General features: G+C 42.6%; 1 protein-coding gene across 2 annotated transcripts in view; it reads left to right on the top strand.

The window, feature by feature from the left end:
- The first annotated feature begins 3,214 nt into the window (after positions 1 to 3,214).
- Positions 3,215 to 18,142, top strand: part of Pde6c (phosphodiesterase 6C) — a 55,022-nt gene continuing 40,094 nt past the window's right edge. For both annotated transcript variants that reach the window (XM_036203965.1, XM_036203975.1), the window contains exons 1-4: positions 3,215 to 3,875; positions 9,218 to 9,370; positions 9,473 to 9,562; positions 10,449 to 10,589. In XM_036203965.1, coding sequence (XP_036059858.1) covers positions 3,396 to 3,875; positions 9,218 to 9,370; positions 9,473 to 9,562; positions 10,449 to 10,589 — 864 coding nt within the window. In that variant the 5' untranslated portion in view covers positions 3,215 to 3,395. The remainder of the gene's footprint in view (positions 3,876 to 9,217; positions 9,371 to 9,472; positions 9,563 to 10,448; positions 10,590 to 18,142) is intronic.

Raw genomic sequence — 18,142 nt, forward strand, 5'->3', positions numbered from 1 at the left:
AATTCTGATTAATCTCATCCCATTGTCTCCTAGTCACTCCTCCTCACAAGTTCCTTTCCTATATTCATGTTTTTTCAATTTTGTTTTGTTTAACCAGGTCACCATAGGTTTGGATGGAATTGTCCATTGAAGCTTGGTGGGTTTCGTCTGTGATTTTATTTATGTGCTGTATTATTATTTTTTTTGTTGATTTTGTTTTTCGAGACAGGGTTTCTCTGCACCTTTGGAGCCTGTCCTGGACTAGCGCTGTAGACCAGGCTGGCCTTGAACTCACAGAGATCCACCTGCCTCTGCCTCCAGAGTGCTAGGATTACAGGTGTGCGCCACCACTGTCTGGCCTGTGCTGTATTATTACTTAAAAACAAAACAAAACAAAACAAAAACAAAAACAGCTTATGTGTGTGTGTGTGCCCTCAGAGATTAGAGGGTGCATCGTATGAATCCTTGGTATTATGAGTGTAAGTGAGCCACCTGATGTGGGTGCTGAGATTTGAACTGGGTCCTCTGATAGAGCAGTAAATACTCTTAACTGCTGAGCCATCTCTCCAGCCCCAGTGTTATGTGTATTGATTTATCTGTGACAAACCACTCTGGTATTCCTGGAATGAAACCAACCTGTTAGGACTAGGTGGCTTTGCTGTAGAATTTTACCAAACTTTTAAAGAAGAATTAGTACTTCTCAAACTGTTTTGTAGAATTGAAAGAAAGGGAACTCTTTTTTAAAAAGATTTAAAATGTGTGTGTGTGTGTGTGTGTGTGTGTGTGTGTGTGTGTGTGTGTCAGTGTAAGTATATGAATATATGTGTGAGGGTGCCCTCAGAGGCTAGAAGCAGACATTGGGTCCACTGGAGTCAGAGTTACAGGTGGTTATGAGCCACCTAAGTGGGTGCTGGGATCAGAACTCTGGCCCTCTGCAAGGGCAGTAAGCAAAGTGCTCTGAATAGTTGATCCACCTTTGTAGCCATAGAGAGGGACTCTTCCAAACTTACTCTACAAGTCCAGCATCACCTTGCTACCAGGTTAAACTGTAAAGAAGAGTCCTTTCCTATCTCAAAATCTCCAACTCCCCACCCCCAGTAGAGCCTCTGAAGCCCTGTAATTAGGGCTCGGTCCATATTCCTAGACTCATCTCTACCTGCTTTCTCTGCTATCTTTTATTTTGAGAGGAAGCTTATTACTGATCCAATCTCACTGCCTGTTGTTGCTTGATTTGGGTTTTCCATATCCTGACTAGCACCTAGTGCCATCCTCTAAGGATGGAGGAAGCAGTCACCTGCCAAAAGCCCTCCCGAGAGGAGACTTGAGTGTCACATAGCAGGAATAAGAAAATGTGGGTACCTTACAATATCCTTTGGGTAACAGGTGAATCACCACCATACAAATGGGCTTAACTTCCTGATAATGCTGGTGTGAGTTCTGTTTCTCTGGGAAAACTATGAATTTCAGTTGTCAACCTGGGCTCTGCAGCTTCAAGCTCTCTCTTTTGTGACTAAGATCACTATCAATCTGGTGAGGTAGAGCTTTGCATTTATAAACGTAAGTGAGAACTGAACATTGTCCTTTAGAAACCAATCTAAGGGGGATACCCTACTAATTTGTATTCATCATTTTTCATTTCAACTTTTATCTTGTCATGCTTGAAGCTTTATTGAAACAGTTAAAAGACTCATCAAGACTTGGAGTCAGCCCTTAAATATTCAAGCTAACTGGATTGGAAAATGTTTAGTTTGATTTGGGAGATGTGTGATAGTTTTGCTCGAGGAAGTGTGCTTAATAGATGCCAAGGCTGAATAAATTAAACATTGAACAAAATGTAGCAGTGCTGAGTGCGCTCTGCTCGCTAGCAGCCCCTGAGAGGTCAAGGACCCTAGCAACAGATGACAGCTATAAGCTGCCTTGGAGGGAAAAGAATGCATGACCCCAAGCTACTGCTACTGAAAAGAAATATGCTTATGTTCATTTGTTAAATTAAGCAAACCAATATGTTTAGAGGCAGAAAAGCCAGTTAGGGATGGGTAGGCCACTTCTGCAGTCATGTAACCTGTGGCTCCCCTGCACTTAACTGCAGGGGTATTTTTCCAACCTTTGTTTAACTCTCTTAGTAGTAAGCCTCAGTTTCGTTCCTTTAAAGTGGCTCCCAGCTCTCTAACACGAGGGCCATTGAGAAGGGAGGCCTTTAGGGAAAGAGTGTAACAGGCTTTCTTTTTCTTTTGGGCCATCAACCAGCTCCCAAATCATGATATAGAGACTTCTTATTAGTTACGAATGCTTGGCCTTAGCTTAGGCTCATTTCTTGCTAGATTTTATAATTTAACCTATTTCTCTTCATTTACATTTTGCCTTGGGGCTTTTTACCTTTCTTTTCCTTCCTTCCTTCCTTCCTTCCTTCCTTCCTTCCTTCCTTCCTTCCTTCCTTCCTGTCTATCTTACTTTCTTGCTGTCTCCATGTCTGGCTGGTGGCTGCCTGGATTCTGGTCCCAGGCATGTCCCTCTCTTTCTCCCTCATTCTCTTCTCCTCCTTCTCTTTTCCTCTCTTCTCTAATTTAGTCTCTCTGCCCGCCAACTCTGTCTATCCCTCTCCTGCCTAGCTATTGACCATTCAACTTGTTATTAGACCAATCAGGTGCCTTAGGCAGGCAAGGTGAAACAAATGCAATACATCTTCACATAATTAAATAAATGCAGCATAGACGAATGTAATACATCTTTACATCATTAACAAAGGAAGCATAAGCAAATGTAACCCATCCTTGCTTAGTTAAAATGTTATTCCACAACAAAAGGGGACCAAAGGGCTTTTGAGGAAAGGGAAGAGTTTATATTCATTTTTGTGCTGCTTGGACGCTAAACCCTCCTGTCTCCCTCACCAATGCTCCCTGAAATGGTTAAAGCTGTTACATACCCCAAACCCCAAGCATGTCTGAGGTCTGTATACAAGCCATCCTGATAGCTGTCACACAAGTGCAGTTTAAGGGCTGCCTGTGTTATGGAAGGTACCCAGGGGGGAGGTCGGTGATTATTCTTGGCTGTGGACAGCAACAGTTGAGTTATTCTTCTGGAACAGACATTGCCACTTGACTCTTGCCTGGCTGTTCAAAGATTCTCTGAAGATTCTCTGAGGACTTAGGGGCTCCTAGTGCTGAGGGATTTTGTGACTTGACTCTTTAATCCACAGCTTCCTGGCTGCCATAAGCTGAGGTCTTGTGTCACGTCCCAGGCAGTTTGAAAGAACCGCTAAGCAACCCTCCTGCTTCTCTTTTGGGGGCTTAATGAGGTACCACCTGGAGCTTCCTTGATGATTTTGACCGGGATGTATTTCCTTCTTGTCATACTGGTCCAGGTGTCACTCTGAGGAACCATCTTCTCTGGACAGCAGCAGCAACACAAGCCACACCATGGGTGAGATCAGCCAAGATGCTGTGGAGAGATACCTGGAAGAGAACCCTCAGTTTGCCAAGGAGTACTTTGACAAGAAGCTTCGGGTGGAGACACTGGGGCTGACCTTCAAAAACAGCCAACCAGGGGTCCAGGCCAGCATGTCTCTCCCTGAGGTGACGCAGGTGGAGGAGTCAGCCCTGTGCCTGGAGCTCCTGCGGTCTATGCAGGACGAGGCAGGCAGCGCTGAGCAGGTGGCTCACAGGGCCCTGCAAAGGCTGGCGCAGCTTCTACAGGCTGACTGCTGCAGTATGTTCATATGCCGAGCAAGAAACGGCATACCTGAAGTGGCCTCCAGGCTGCTGAACATCACCCCAACGTCTAAGTTTGAGGACAACCTTGTGGCCCCTGACAGGGAAGTCGTGTTTCCACTGGACATTGGGATAGTTGGCTGGGTTGCTCAAGTGAAGAAAGCTGTTAATGTTTCAGACGTGAAAAAGGTAGGTGGCCTTCCTGTAGTGGGGCAGAGGTCTTGTCAGAGACAAGGGAGACATGATAGGAAGGAGATGGTGGTCCCAGGCAGGCTGCAGTTAACAAAAGACAAGATGCTCCGTGAAGCTGGAATTTCAGAGGAGCAGTGAACACAACTTTTTAGTGTAAGAGAGTCTTGAAGTGGTTTTTGTTTGTTTGGTTTGGTTTTTGTCTTTGTTTTTTCAATCAGGTGCTCCTGGCTAGGCTCATCTCCTCCATGGCTTTGGGTCTACCCTTCTGCCAAGCCCACCAAGTGATTAGCCAGCACACCAAAGGCTAGCACAGGGAAACTTTCTCACACTCCTCCATCACAACAATTTCAATTGTATAAGGAAGTATTTGCACCCTGCTGAAGACCAAGACAGCACTGTGCTAATACAAGGCATTGCTATTCTCCTTATGGAAACAGAAAATCAACTCTTTCTTCTGACCACTCGGTCATTTTAGAAAAGCATTAGAAAATGCTAATCCCCCATAATCCCTCACTGGGAAGCACCAAGAGCACCAGCCACACACAGTTTCTGCCAGCAGGGCTTTCCTACACCCATGTCCCATTACTGTGATTTACTATTAACAGAAGAGACACCACTGTTCTGAGGGAGGGGAGATGAGTCAGAGGGCAGTCCTTGAAGTTTCTTCTGTTTAGGGTCCATAAACTGGCTCGTGACTAAGGGCAGCTGAGAGGTCAGAGATAATCTCCAAATACCTCCTGAAGCTGATTACAGGAGGCTTGCACAGACAGGGAGGATCAGTGTGTCAAACATTAGCACCATTCTGCAAACAACTGCTGGGCGCCTCAGGTACAAGGGTTGATATGTGCTCTTAAGACAGCCTCTCTTGACCCCAGCTGACAGGCTGTGTCCTGACACCTGAAGTTTTCTAATAAGAACATGCTTCTTCAAATCCCCCAAATTACAAAGACATCCAACTTCAGAATCTGATGCGTGCAATTTTTTTTTTTTTCTGAGACATTTTCCCCCCCTAAGGAGAAGTGGGTAGAATAACTTCTGGTAGGGAGGAGGAAACAACAAGAATTGCTTCAAGGGTGATGTGCCCCTGGCCTGGCCCATCCCTGGAGCTTTGCTATAAGGATGGTGGGGAGGGGGAGAGCCTCTCTCTGTTTTCCTCAGCACTCCTGATGTTCAGAGTTGGATGCAGAGGCACATTGAAGCCAGACATGCTGAGCTCAGCGGGAGTCTGAGGCCTCATTGCTCTCTCCATCTGTAGATTATAAGCACTTCCACCCCTAGAGTGAGCGGTGCTTTCCAACCCCAACTATGCATTAAATCAAATTAATAACGCTGATGCTTGTGACTCCCAACTGACCAACCGTAGTAGACTCTTAGTTTGGTACATGGGCTCCCCAGGTGGTATGAATATACAACCAGTGCTGAAAAACCACAGGTCTGTTGGGTGAGCAGATGCAGGAAGACAAAGAACTGCAAATGTGGGATATCTGGGAAGGGAAGGCCTGGTGAATTTGTTAGCCCAACCCTCACCTATATCAGATGGGAAGTTAGAGATCACAGAAGAGTGTCTGCCCCAGAGTCCATGGCAGAAGTCAGTGAATGAGAAGAGCTGGGACAGAATCAAGACTCCTGACTCTGGCCAGTGCTCCACCTCCACTCTGCTTCTCTGCAGCTTTACCATGCTTTGGCCACTGCAGTAGAATCTGCAGCAAAGGAAGGTTGGAGTCGAAGTTTTAAGTGAAGTCGGAATCGCTCTTTACCTTTCCATCGCATTTGCCAATGAATGAGGAGTTTTCGCTTCTTAGCCTTATTGGATTTTTGACAAGGATCCTTTATAAACGGCATGGCTTGTGACTGACATTTCTGGCTCTGCAATAAAAATCAGTTCAAGGTCAGAAAGGCAGGATGGAAGGTCTGGAACAGTCTCCAAGGTCTCCAAGGCCTTCCTTTTTCAGCACACACTGACCACACTCACCTCTCATCTGGGTAGCAGTGTGCACACAGGTGAGTGTGTAGGCGACACCTAGACAAGATACAGAGGTGGTTGCTGCTGACCATGGGAGCCACGAAGATGACAGAGAAGCCAGGCAGTGCTCTGATAGGCCTGGGTACAGATCCATATCTGAGGTCTAGTCACTGTAATGGACTGAGTTTCCACCCCGAGAATGGAGACAACTAAATAAAAACGATTGGCTCATAGTAGTTGCTCAGTTAACTACTACTTGAGACTAGATAACCCAGGGACCTATGGTAAAATCAAATACCACTGTCTTAAAAAAGAAACAAAATTCTAGGTTGGTGTGTACATTTTTCTTTTGGTAGTATGCAGAATACCTTCCTGAACCAAAGATACTAGAACATAGGGATGAAGGCTCTATGTAGGCACCGGCTTGACATCTCCACATTCAATGAGTTGTGCAGGTAGTGTCTTCAGGAATGGGGCTCTGAGGTCAGCTTGTGGAGAGCAACCTATAGCCCTGGGCCAGTGCGTCTCATCCCTCTAGAGTGAGTGTTCTCTGAAGTTGCAGAGCATATAACAAGTGCCTCTCCAACCTATTTCTCAAGGCCTTGGCTTGGAGCACTTACTCTCCAAACTCAGCAGTCAAGGTCTTGCTGTGCATCATTACCTCCTGCAGCTGTAGGAGTTTGTATCCAAGAAGATCTATTTCTTTCCCATCTCTCAAAAGAAGTAAAAAAAAATATGAAAGGAAAGACCTTAGCTTGAGAAGCCTTTGGAGAACTGGTAAGTACTGGCAGTGGCAAGGTGATCTCATCGAACAATCCAATGGGGCAAGAATTTTAATGCACCAAATGTGATGGCACATGACTGAAATCCCAGTATTCAGGAGGCCAGAGGCAGGCAGATCTCTGAGTTCAAGGCCAGCCTGGTCTACATAGCAAGTTCCAGGACAGCCAGGGCTACATGGTGAGACTTGTCTTTAAAACATTAAGTAATCAATAAATAAAATAAAAATGAAAACAATACACAACATATCCAAACTTACCGGACACAATGAAGGAGGTTTTAAGAGGTGAGGTTGTAGCACTAAGGGCCTACATAAAAAATTGGAGAGATCTCATATTAGTAACTTAACAGCACACCTGAAAACTCTAAAACAAAATGGAGAAATCATACTCCAAATGGCAAGAAATGATGCAACTATTTATTGAAATCAATAAAATAGAAACAAACAAAGGAAAACAATGAAAGAACAATGAAACAAAGACTTGGCAATTTGAGAAAATCAATAAGAAACATCAGCCTTATGCAGCCTTCTCTCCAACCAGTCTGACTGAACAGTACCTAAGCAGTTAATGACCAGCTTCCCTAATAAGCAAGAAACAGCAGGCTATCTCTCAGCTTCCTGTCATTAAAAGTTCTCCTTTTAATCTGGTTTCAACCATCAAGAATCACTCACCCTTTTGACCATGCACACCTGGTCCCCAAATTCCTGCTCATATGATTGCTATGGAATAAAATGACTCCTAATGACATTCTGCTATACTCATAATCAGTGCCTTGTTCAGCCATCATCAGAGAAGCCTCCTCCTGCATCAGATGGGAACAAATACGGAGACCCACAGCCAGACATGCAGAGAGTGAGAGACCCTGGAATCAAACCGTCAGTCCTAAGAGGGATGTCTTGATCAAATCCCTCCTCTCAGGGCTCAAGAGTACCTGCAGAAGAGGAGGCAGAAAAAGTGCAAGAACCAGAGGGGATGGAAGACACCAAGAAAACAAGGCCTTCTAAGTCAACAAGATCAATGCGCATGTGAACTTAGAGAGACTGAGGCAGCTCGTGCAGGGCCTGCAAGGCTCTGTACCAGATGGGGTTGTAGAGCTGAGAGGAGAAAGGCACACATCCCTCAGCCAGAAGCTTTGTCCAGTGGAGTTTCACTAGGGACATGAACTACTCTTAAGTGCGGGCTGCCTACCCAGCAGTGGATGCCCACAGGAAATGAACACCATGGCATCTTTGGAGCTTCCTTTTCTTATAATGCTATGTCAGGATGTTTCCTCTTTCTAAAAATTTCTTTTCTTTTTTTAAATTTTATTTTATATGTTTTTTGTTTTTTAATCTCTTTTTGCCCTACAGGTCTTTTGAATGTACATTTTGGCTTCCAGTTTAGTGTTTTTATGGGATTCCTGAGTGTGTGAACGAGGGGTCTCTGTTTCTTGTGCCTTCTGTTTGTTTTATCCTATTCCAATGTGTTAGTTTTTACTATCCCTTAGAAGCCTGTTTGTTTTCAAATGAGACAGAAAGGGTGTGGATGTGGACGGAGGGGAGGTGGGCAGGAACTGGGAGGAGTAGAAGGAGGGGAAACCACAGTCAAGAAACATTATTTGAGAGAAAAAAAATATTTTCAAGAAAAGGAAAGAAAGTTTAACATTTCATAAACAAATCTGCATAAATAATTTCACGCAACCCAATCCTCCAGCCAAAGGGGTCTTCACTCTGGAAATCCATCTCATGAAAGCAAAACCAGGAGTGACTGGTGTAGCATTTCTCACAGAGAGGGAAACTATGAACAGAGTGCTCAATAAATTGTCTAATCACAGAGAAAGTTCTGGAAGGAGGTTACCAAGCAGTCACTACTATATTCCTCAAGTGGAAGAGGTCAGAAGGCTCTTGAGCAGTGGTTCTCAACCTTCCTAATGCTGCAACCCTTTAACAGTTCCAGTTGTGGTGACCCCCGACTATAAAATAATGAAATTTCATTGCTACTTTATAATTGCAATTTTGCCACTGTTATGCATTACAATGTAAATATTTTTGGGTATAGAGGTTTGTCAAGAGTTGAGAACAAGTGGTCTTGAGGGATTATTGATTTTTTTCTTATGCATTGCTAGAGGGATTGGTGGTTTTAACTGGACGTTTTGCATTTGCCATTAAAGAATGCTGTCCCTGTGCCCATGTGTTTCCCTCTCTGCACACACTGCTGTAACCCTGTAAACCCTGTGACCCCTCATCTTTTTTTTTTTTTTTTTTTTTTTTTTTTGGTTTTTCGAGACAGGGTTTCTCTATGTAGCTTTGCCTCCCGAGTGCTGGGATTAAAGGCGTGCGCCGCCGCCACCACCACCCAGCAGACCCCTCATCTTCTTAGCACCTCACTTTCCTCCATGTTGGGATACCACCTCTTTCCTCCTGCTCCAGCCGCTGCCTGATCCGGATAAGCTTCTCCTTGGATGTGAAATGAACATTCCAGCCCAGACAGTTCCATCACACACTGGTCATAGAAAATGACATGGGGTAGGGTTGAGGATTAGAGCGTGTTTTAGAAGCTACCGCCCTATGATTCTGTTCTATTTTGGCAAGCTCATGAACATTTTTTCCCTCTAGAACAGCCACTTTTCTGACTTTATGGACAAGCAAACTGGGTATGTCACCAAGAACCTGCTGGCGATCCCGATTGTGATGGGAAAGGAGGTCCTTGCTGTGGTCATGGCGGTGAACAAAATCAGCGCTCCTGAGTTTTCCAAGCAGGATGAGGAGGTAATGCTAGCCCAGTGTCCTGACCTGACACACACAGGAAGTGACTTGAACAATCAAAAGAAGGGGTCCCAAGCGTAACTTGTTCCTCTCTGTGGCCTGTAGGTCTTTTCCAAGTACAACAGCTTTGTTGCTGTTGCTCTAAGGCTGCAGCATACCGGCTACCTGTACAGTGTGGAGTCCCGGAGAAGCCAGGTAATGGGACAGTAACAGTAGTCATGCCATGCTCGTCTGCTCTGGCAGAGGGACCCAGAAGCAGCAACAAGCCAGACCCCTCTTATCCCTCATGAGAGCTTAAGCCACATGGAGCAGATCCCCAGACCTTAGTCTAGGTATCCTCACGGCCTTCTCTCCCAGCTTTCAGCCTTCCATCTGCATGTACAACTGGCTGGGCTTGTTCAGTGTAGGTTTTGATTGCCTGTGGATTCCTCACCTGTGATGTAGTGGTGATTACAGGACCCACCTTATACGGCTGGGGTGACTACTAAACTGTCACAAGTTCTCACTTAAAGTTCTCAGTCCCTGGGTTATTGTAGGAAAAGAATCATTCATTTGTGGTTTATTGTTTCCAAGAGATGGAGGGGTAAACAGGAATATCCGCAGCCAGGATACTCAGGCCCCTCATCTGTACAGTACAGGAGTGGGCCTTGAGATGAACGTGTCTAAGGTCCCTCCTATTCCAACTTTCCAGGTTTGGCTAACTTTGATTTGCTAAGGATGCGTGGAAGAGTCATGTGACTTCCTACCCATAAGGTCCAGCGGCAGCCCACTGATACTCGATCCTTTGCAAAGATTGAGAGCATTTGTCCTTTATGCCAGACTGATCATGTGTTCTCCCCTTTCATAAACCCATGGTTTGGAAAAGATCATGGGTTTATGGCCCATAATTACATGCCACCCCGCTTAGAGAACCCATGATGTTGTTGGCGGTTCAAAACAGAACTGCAGTTTCTTGTGAGATGTGTTCATTTTTGGATATACTTCATGTTTTTTTAATTAATGTTTTCTCTGTGTCTGTCTCTCTTCCTCTCCCTCCACTCTCTCTATTCTGCTCTGTTTTCTTTTTAATGCCCACTTTCAGATCCTTATGTGGTCGGCCAATAAAGTATTCGAAGAGCTCACCGACGTTGAACGACAGTTTCATAAAGCACTGTACACCATCAGAACATACCTCAACTGCGAGCGCTACTCCATTGGTCTTCTGGACATGACCAAGGAGAAGGTTTTCATGTTCCATATGCCTCGTCTCCCTAGAGAATGTGTACCCAAATAAAACATGGTCCATTGACCAATGGACACACTGTAAATAACCAGTCATGACTGATAGCAAGAACAAGAGCCACAAAGGCACAGCACATAGGCTTGTGAGCAGCAGGAAGCAAAGGGACTCCGGCTTAAAATTTGGCTTATCTGCTCCATACCTGTATGTATCACCAGCAAGCTTCTTGCTTTGATTATTAGCCTTAAATTTTAGACTAGTTTATGCTTATAATAAATGGAGCAGAAAAGACAGAATCCCAGTATCATCCCCCACTCCCACCACCAGATTTCCTATTGTTAAAAGGTTGTACTAGTGTGGCATATACCAAGTAGCTCAGCCTTAGGAACCATGGGTATGTATAGAACGGCTATTGGTATCTTTGTGACCTGCTGCTTTGATGAACATGACTGTCAGCTCTAAGGCTTTTCTGGTGGAGTCACTGGGGTCTTTCACATACAAGATCATGTCATCTGTAAATATGGGTATGGTGCCGTCTTCCTTTCCTATCTGTGTCCCTTCCCTTTCGTTCTCTTGTTTTATTGTCCCAGCGAAGACTTCAAGCATTATGTTGAAAAGGAGTGGAAAGAGTGGACATCCTTGCCTTCTTCTTGGTCTTAGTGGAAATACTTCTAGATTTTCCCATTTACTGCAATGTTGGCTGTAGTTTATCCTGCATGTCCTTTATTATGTTGAGATATGTTCCCTTCATTCCTAATTCCTTCGGGGTTTTACTATGAAAGGATGTTACATTTTGTCAAAAGCTTTTTCTGCTTCTATTAAATGACCATGTGATTTCTGTACTTGAGTCCATGTACATGATGAATTACATCCGTTGGTTTACATGTATTGAACTGTCTCTGAACTTTAAGCCAACTTGATTGTGACTAACAATCTTTTGGATGTGTTCTTGAATTCAGTTTGCAAATGTTTTATTGGGAACTTTTGCCGTCTACATTTATCAGGGGAACTGACCTGTAATGTGTGTGTGTGTGTGTGTGTGTGTGTGTGTGTGTGTGTGTGTGTGTGTGTGTCTTATTTGGATACCAGGATAATACGGCAATATTGGTTTTGCAGAATGAGTTTAGAAGCATTCCTTTTGGGTTTGTGGACTACTTTGAAAGGACTGGTATTAGCTCTTTGCAGAGGTCTGCTGGAGTTCTGCAGTGAATCCACTTGGGCCTGAACTTTTTCTTTTAGTTGGGAGATTTTTTTTTTCTTACTGCTTGAATCTTGTTGTTTGCTATAGATCTGTTTAAATTACTGATGTCTCTCGGTTTAACTTTGATAGGTAGGTCATACTCATCTAACTCACCTGTTTCTTTAGTTTTTTTTCCCCCAGTTTGGTAGAATATGTAAGTTGTTAAGGTGTGTTCTGAGGATTTTCTGATTTTCCTTGATATCTGTTGTAATCTCCCCCCTTTCCTTCTCTAGTTTTATTAACATGAGCACATTCTCCCCAACCCCCCCTTTCTCTCTTTCTCTCTCACACACACACATCTGGCTAGTTTGTTGCTCCTGTTTATCTTTTGAAAGATGAACTCTTTGTTTCATTGGTTATTTGTATCTTTAAATTTTTATTTTATTAATTTCTTCCATGATTTCAATTATTTCTTTTGGTACACTGCTTTGGGGTTTGACTTGTTCTTTTTTATTCAAGGCCCTAAAGTGCACTCTTAAGCTGTCTGTTTGAGAAATCTCTGGTTCTTTCAATGTAGGCACATACAGCTGCGGTTCCCTTTAGAAGTATTCCCATTATGTCCCATAGGTTTGGGAGTGTCTTCTTTCTTTCAACTCTAAGACTTTTCTAATTTCCTTCTTTAGTGACCCATTCACACTCAGCTGTAATCTCCCTAAGTGTGCACATTTTCTGGACATTCTCTTCCTGTTGATTTCTAGCTTTATTCCATATTGTCAGATATAATACCAGAAGCTATTTCAATGTTTGTATATTTGTTGATGGTTGTGGTGGTTTGAATGAACGATGTCCTTCATGGGTCTGTATATTTTAACACTTGGTCTCCAGCTGGTGGCACTGTTTCAGGAGGTTATGGAACCTGTAGGAAGGGGAACCTTATTGGAGGAGGTACATCATTGGGGGTGGTAGTGGGAAGCTTGGAGGTTTATAGTCTTGCCCCCTCCCTGGTCTCTCTTTTTGCTGTCCATGTGTGAGTGGAAATGTGACCCACCAGCTTCCTGCTTCTGCCACCAAGCCATGCCTTTCCTGCCATCATGGACTCCGTCCCTCTGAAACTATAAGCTAAAATAAACCCTTTTTTGCTTCAGCTGCTTTTGGTCATGATATTTTACACAGCAACAGACAAGTAATCCACTTGTATCCCAATATGTGATCTTATTTTAGAGAAAGTTCCATGGGCTGTTGAGAAGAATATTTAGATAGAATGCTCTGAGGACATCTGTTAAGACTATTTTATGTAGAATATCATATAACTCCCTGGTCTCCATATTTTTGTCAGGATGAGCTGTTTATTGGTAAGAGTAAGATATTGAAATAACTCACTTTTACTGTGTTAAGGTTAATCTGTGACTTTATATAGTGTCTTATGAAATTGTGTGTACCCATGTTTGTGTACATACGTTTAGAATTGCAAATGTCCTTTTAAAAAAGAAACTTGATTTGCAATTTCTAGTATCTAAATTACTCCTTGCTTTTATATATAAAATTAGTTTACAGAAATGAAGCATCCTTTTGATGGATGTTTGTTCCATTAATCAGCATGAGGTGATGATCTTCTTGATCTCCAAGTTAAATTGGTTTGAAGTCTATTTTGTCAAATGCCAAGATATTGACTCCCATTTCCTGGTTCCTTTTGCTTGATACACTTTTTTCCATCCCTTTCCCCTATCATGATATCTGTTTTGAAGGCAAAGTGTGTTTCTTGGAGGCAGAAACAAGATTGATTTTCTTTGTTTCTTTCTTTCTTCCTTCCTTCCTTTCTTTCTTTCCCTTCCTTTCCTTCCTTCCTTTCTTTCTTTCTTTCTTTCTTTCTTTCTTTCTTTCTTTCTTTCTGACTCAATATGTTAGACTGTGTCTTCTGATTCAGGAACTAAGGCATTGAAGAGTTATTATTTAAAGGTATGTAATAATTCATGCCATTTTGTTGATTATGTAGAGTGTGGTGTTTTCCTAATCCTCATTTATTTAATCACAGTCATACCCCCTTTAATTTTTTCCCTACTGCCCCTGAATGTGTTCACCATTTTCTTCAGTCTGAAAAATTCTGCCCAATATCCTCTGCAGACTGACTTAGCAATCATAGACTCCTTTAGCCTCATTTCATCATTAACACTCTTATTTCTGCATCAGTTGGAAGAGATCATTTCACAGGTATAAAAACCTCCATTGGCAGCTGTTGTTTTTTGGAATTTGAAATACATCTTTCCCTGGCCTTCTGGCTTTGGAGGTTTCTTTTGAGAGGCCAGCTGTTAGTCTTATGAGCCTGCCTTTGTATGTGGCCCTTTTCTCTCTTTCTGCTATGTTCCTTGTGTTAGATAGTCAGTGTTTTAACTGTGATATGATGTAGGAGATTGATTTGTTTTTTTTCCCCCCAGGGTCTTGCCTCTTTGGATTTCTATATGCTTCATCTACTTCGATGGACCTCTCTTTCTCTAGGTTCAGGCAATTGAAGATATTTTCTATGCCTTTTGCATGGTGTCATTCTCCTTCTATATCCATAATTAACAGATTTGATCTTTTCATGGTATCCCAAAGTTCTTGTATATTCTGTTTATATTTTTATAGAAATTTATTGTTGTTTTCAACTGAATGTACCAATTCCTGTATCTTATCTTCAAGTCCTGGTGTTCTCCCTTCCTGTGAACCATTCTGTTAGAGAGGTTGTCCATTGAGTTTTTTATTTGACTTAGTGAAATGTTCATTTCCAGCATCATTTCAGCTTGGTTTTTCTTCAGTATATTTGTCTATGTATCACACTTCATTTTCAGAGCTTATATTGACTTCCTTATTTTATCCACCTGTTTATATGTTCTCATGGAATATACCCAGACATTTGACATTGGTCTGGAATTTCATCTAAGTCACTGTCATTGGGGGCATTTACTGTGGTATTTGTTATATTTTTGAGGGAATATGTTGTCTTGAGTTTTCATGTATTTTGTATTAAAATTTGTGTATCAGGAGTTAGATTATCGATTGCATTAAAAAACTATTTTAAATTTAGGTCACCTTTTTCCCTCCAGTTAGGAGTGTTTGCAATATGTAGAAGAGACTAGGTCATAGTTGAGACATCATTCTCCTTTGTAAAACACCAGGGAACCATACTTTATTCCCAGCCCTACCCTGTAACAACAGTCGATATCCAGAGGTAGGTAGATGCACTAGGAAAACAGAGTAATAGTTGATTGTGCAAGAGTCACCCCTGAAGTACTAATCATCTTAGGAAATAAAGGGTTATTGATAACACTATGTGTAGTCCTATTTAGTTATCATGGATGTCAGCAGTGTCAGGGGGAATAAGAAGAAATCACAGTAAGACCTGTAGTTGGTACTGGGGAGACAGAAAACAAAGTGGAAGAGAGAAATATCGGGGCAAAAAAGTCAGGGCAATGAGGGAATTTAGGTGAGAGGTAGACTGAAGAGGAATAAAGACATGCTATAGGACAGTGTAGAATAGTCTTGTCTCTCAGAAGGCTGAGGCACAGGGACCCTGCAAGGCAGATCATGTTCTTGGGGAAGAGAAAAAAGCAGAAGAATAAGGAGAGGCAAATCTAAAATGAGAAGGAAAGCAAGTGAAACAGGGCAAGAATGGAGTTGAGATGGCCTGCTAAGATGACCGTGGGTACTAAACATAGGTGGGATAGACGAGGAGAGAGAGAAAGCTGGGTGGGGACATAGGTTACAAAAGCTGATGGTCTGAGGCTGGCTCTCATCTGTCTCCCTCATGTGCCTTCTCTCCTGTGACTTTTGTTATCTTTTTGAGACAGAGTCTCAATATGTAGCCCCAACAGGCCTAGTTCAGGGTAGCATCAAACTCAAGACAATGCTCCTGCCTCGGCCTTCTGAGTTCTTCATGTTCCACTATGCCTAACTTTCTGATAACTCATTTAAAATTTTTATTTCTTAAGACTAAAAAAAGCACAGCTGCACATACTTGTGGGGTACAGTGTGATATTTTCATTTATACATACATTATGAAATGGTTACAGTAAAGTAATTAGCATGTTGATCAGTTTATGTAGTGGTGATACCATTTAAATCTGGTCTTTCAACAGCTTTGAAACATATAGTACATATTCACTTTGGTCGTGTTTTTCTGTAATAAGTCCTGCAAACTCTGCCTGGCCGGAACACTGTGGTATTTGCACAGCCCCTCCCTGTCCTGACAACCCTGAGCTCCTGGTTGAGCTCATTCTACATTCTACCCTCTGCTTCTGTGTTTGGCTTTTTCAGATTCCACATGTACATTGAACATATTTTGTCTTTCAGTGCCTAGCCTATTTCTCTTAGCACAACTCTCCGGGTTTGCTAACACTGTCATGGTACTAAGAGTCTTACTAACACTAACATGGCATGCTTTGTTCATTTCTTTCCTTTTCTTTTCTGGCTGGATAGTATGTCACTGAGCCTATGCTCCACATTTTCTTTATCCATTCATTCGCTGATAGACACGTGGGTCAATTCCACATCCTTGCTAGAGCTCACATATTTTTGTTGGTGAATTATGTTGCATCCTAAGGCAGTCTGTTTCTCACATAGTGAAGGACATTATGGTTGCTTCTAATTTGGGGGAAATTATGAATAAAGCTGCTGTAGACATCATGTATGGGTTTTTGTGTACACATGTTTTCAACTCACTTGAGTAAATGGCAGAAAGTCCAGTTGCTGGATTACCCAGGGAGACTGTTCATCTTTATAAAGCGCTGCCAATCTGTCTTCCCAAGTGACTTTCCTTCTGCGTATCTACATTCTCCCCAGGAGTTAGTGGTCTCTGTATTTGGGTTTCATCCATTTCAAGACATGTGGTAGTGTATTGTTGTTTGAATTTTCAGTTCCCAACCACATATGATGTTGAACAGTTTTCATGTGCTTACTTACCATGGTGTTTCTCATTTAGTGAAATGTCTAGTTAGATCTCCTGCCCATTTTTAAATTGAGTTCTCTGCTTCCTGATGGTTAGGTTTTAAGAGCTCTTTGCAACCAGAAGTGATAGCATATATTTACAATTCCAGCACTCTGGAACTGAGGCAGGGGAATAACGTGAACTTAAGGCCAGCCTGAACAAATTAAAGAATATTCTGGATACTAGTCCTGTATTGTAAATATTTTTCTTCCAGTCTTTCCAGCCCTTTTGTGAGAAATATTTCTATAGCAGATGTTTTAAATTGTAATACTGTCCAATACTTTTTCTTTATATAGTGTGCCCTGGTTCTGTGTCTGAAAAGTCTCTCCAGGCTCAAGCTCATCTAGATTTTCTCTTGTGTCAACTTCCAGAATTCTTATAGTTTTGTGTTTTGTAGTTAGTTGGCCTGTAAGTCATACTGAGGTTTGTTTTTTTTTTTTTTTTTAAATTATTAAAGAAACAAGATTTCCTTTCTTCCTGGATGTTGTTGTTCCAATACAATTTGTTGAACAGACTAGCCTGTCTCTATGCTCTTTGCTCTTCCACCAAAGATCACTTGTGTTTGTCTGCTTCTCTCCTCCCTTCCACTTGCTGATTTCTCTCTTCTTTGCTAATGCCACCCCGCTCTGGTTGCTACAGCTCCAACGAGGGCTGGAAGCCAGGCGCCGTCACTCTCTGTCCTTCATTTCAGCAAGGTTTCCCACCACCCTGGTTCCTGGCTTTCTCATCAGCAACGTGGGGACATCTCTCGTTTTCAGCTTTGAAAATCAGAGAGATTAAGGCATTGAGTACGTTGTAGGTACAAAATGAATGTTTGTACCTATTTGACATTTTCTATCTAAAAAATCCTCTTAAAGCAGAAAGGAAGAAGTAGTTAGTATTACTGGCAGTCGGGTGCCCACTCTCGTCTTTAATTCTGCGGGCAGGTTGGGATTTCGGTATAACTGACGCAGCATTATTTGTGTTTCTTACTATTCATGTGCTCAGCAGTTGTTTCTCAAAGTCAGTGTTCCAAGTGGACAACACAGGACCGGGCAACAGAAGAGCAGGCTTCTAACGCCAGCTGTGGGGCTGAAGATAGTGCTTAGCATGCTTCTGGCTACAAGGGAAACATCACTTCCATCACTTCCTATCCGAGGAACACCTTTATCCAGCAGCCCTTGTGCAGACTCCTCCTGACCCTAGTCATTGGTTTAAACTGAGCCACATACCTGCCCTAAAATTAATCTGGGTGCTTCATGTAGACCTCTTTTGGGCTGGATAGGACCCTTCTTTCCTGAACAAATTACCACCCGATAGCCAAATGAAAAAGGAGCCAACTAGCAAGGTGGGGGAGAACCGGTATTAGTTAAGGCAAGTGACACTGTTGGCTGCTCTGAGTGACCTTGACTGAATTTCTTAACCTACTGCCCTCAA

Source organism: Onychomys torridus, chromosome 1, assembly GCF_903995425.1.
Source record: "Onychomys torridus chromosome 1, mOncTor1.1, whole genome shotgun sequence".
NCBI classification, from domain to species: Eukaryota; Metazoa; Chordata; class Mammalia; order Rodentia; family Cricetidae; genus Onychomys; species Onychomys torridus.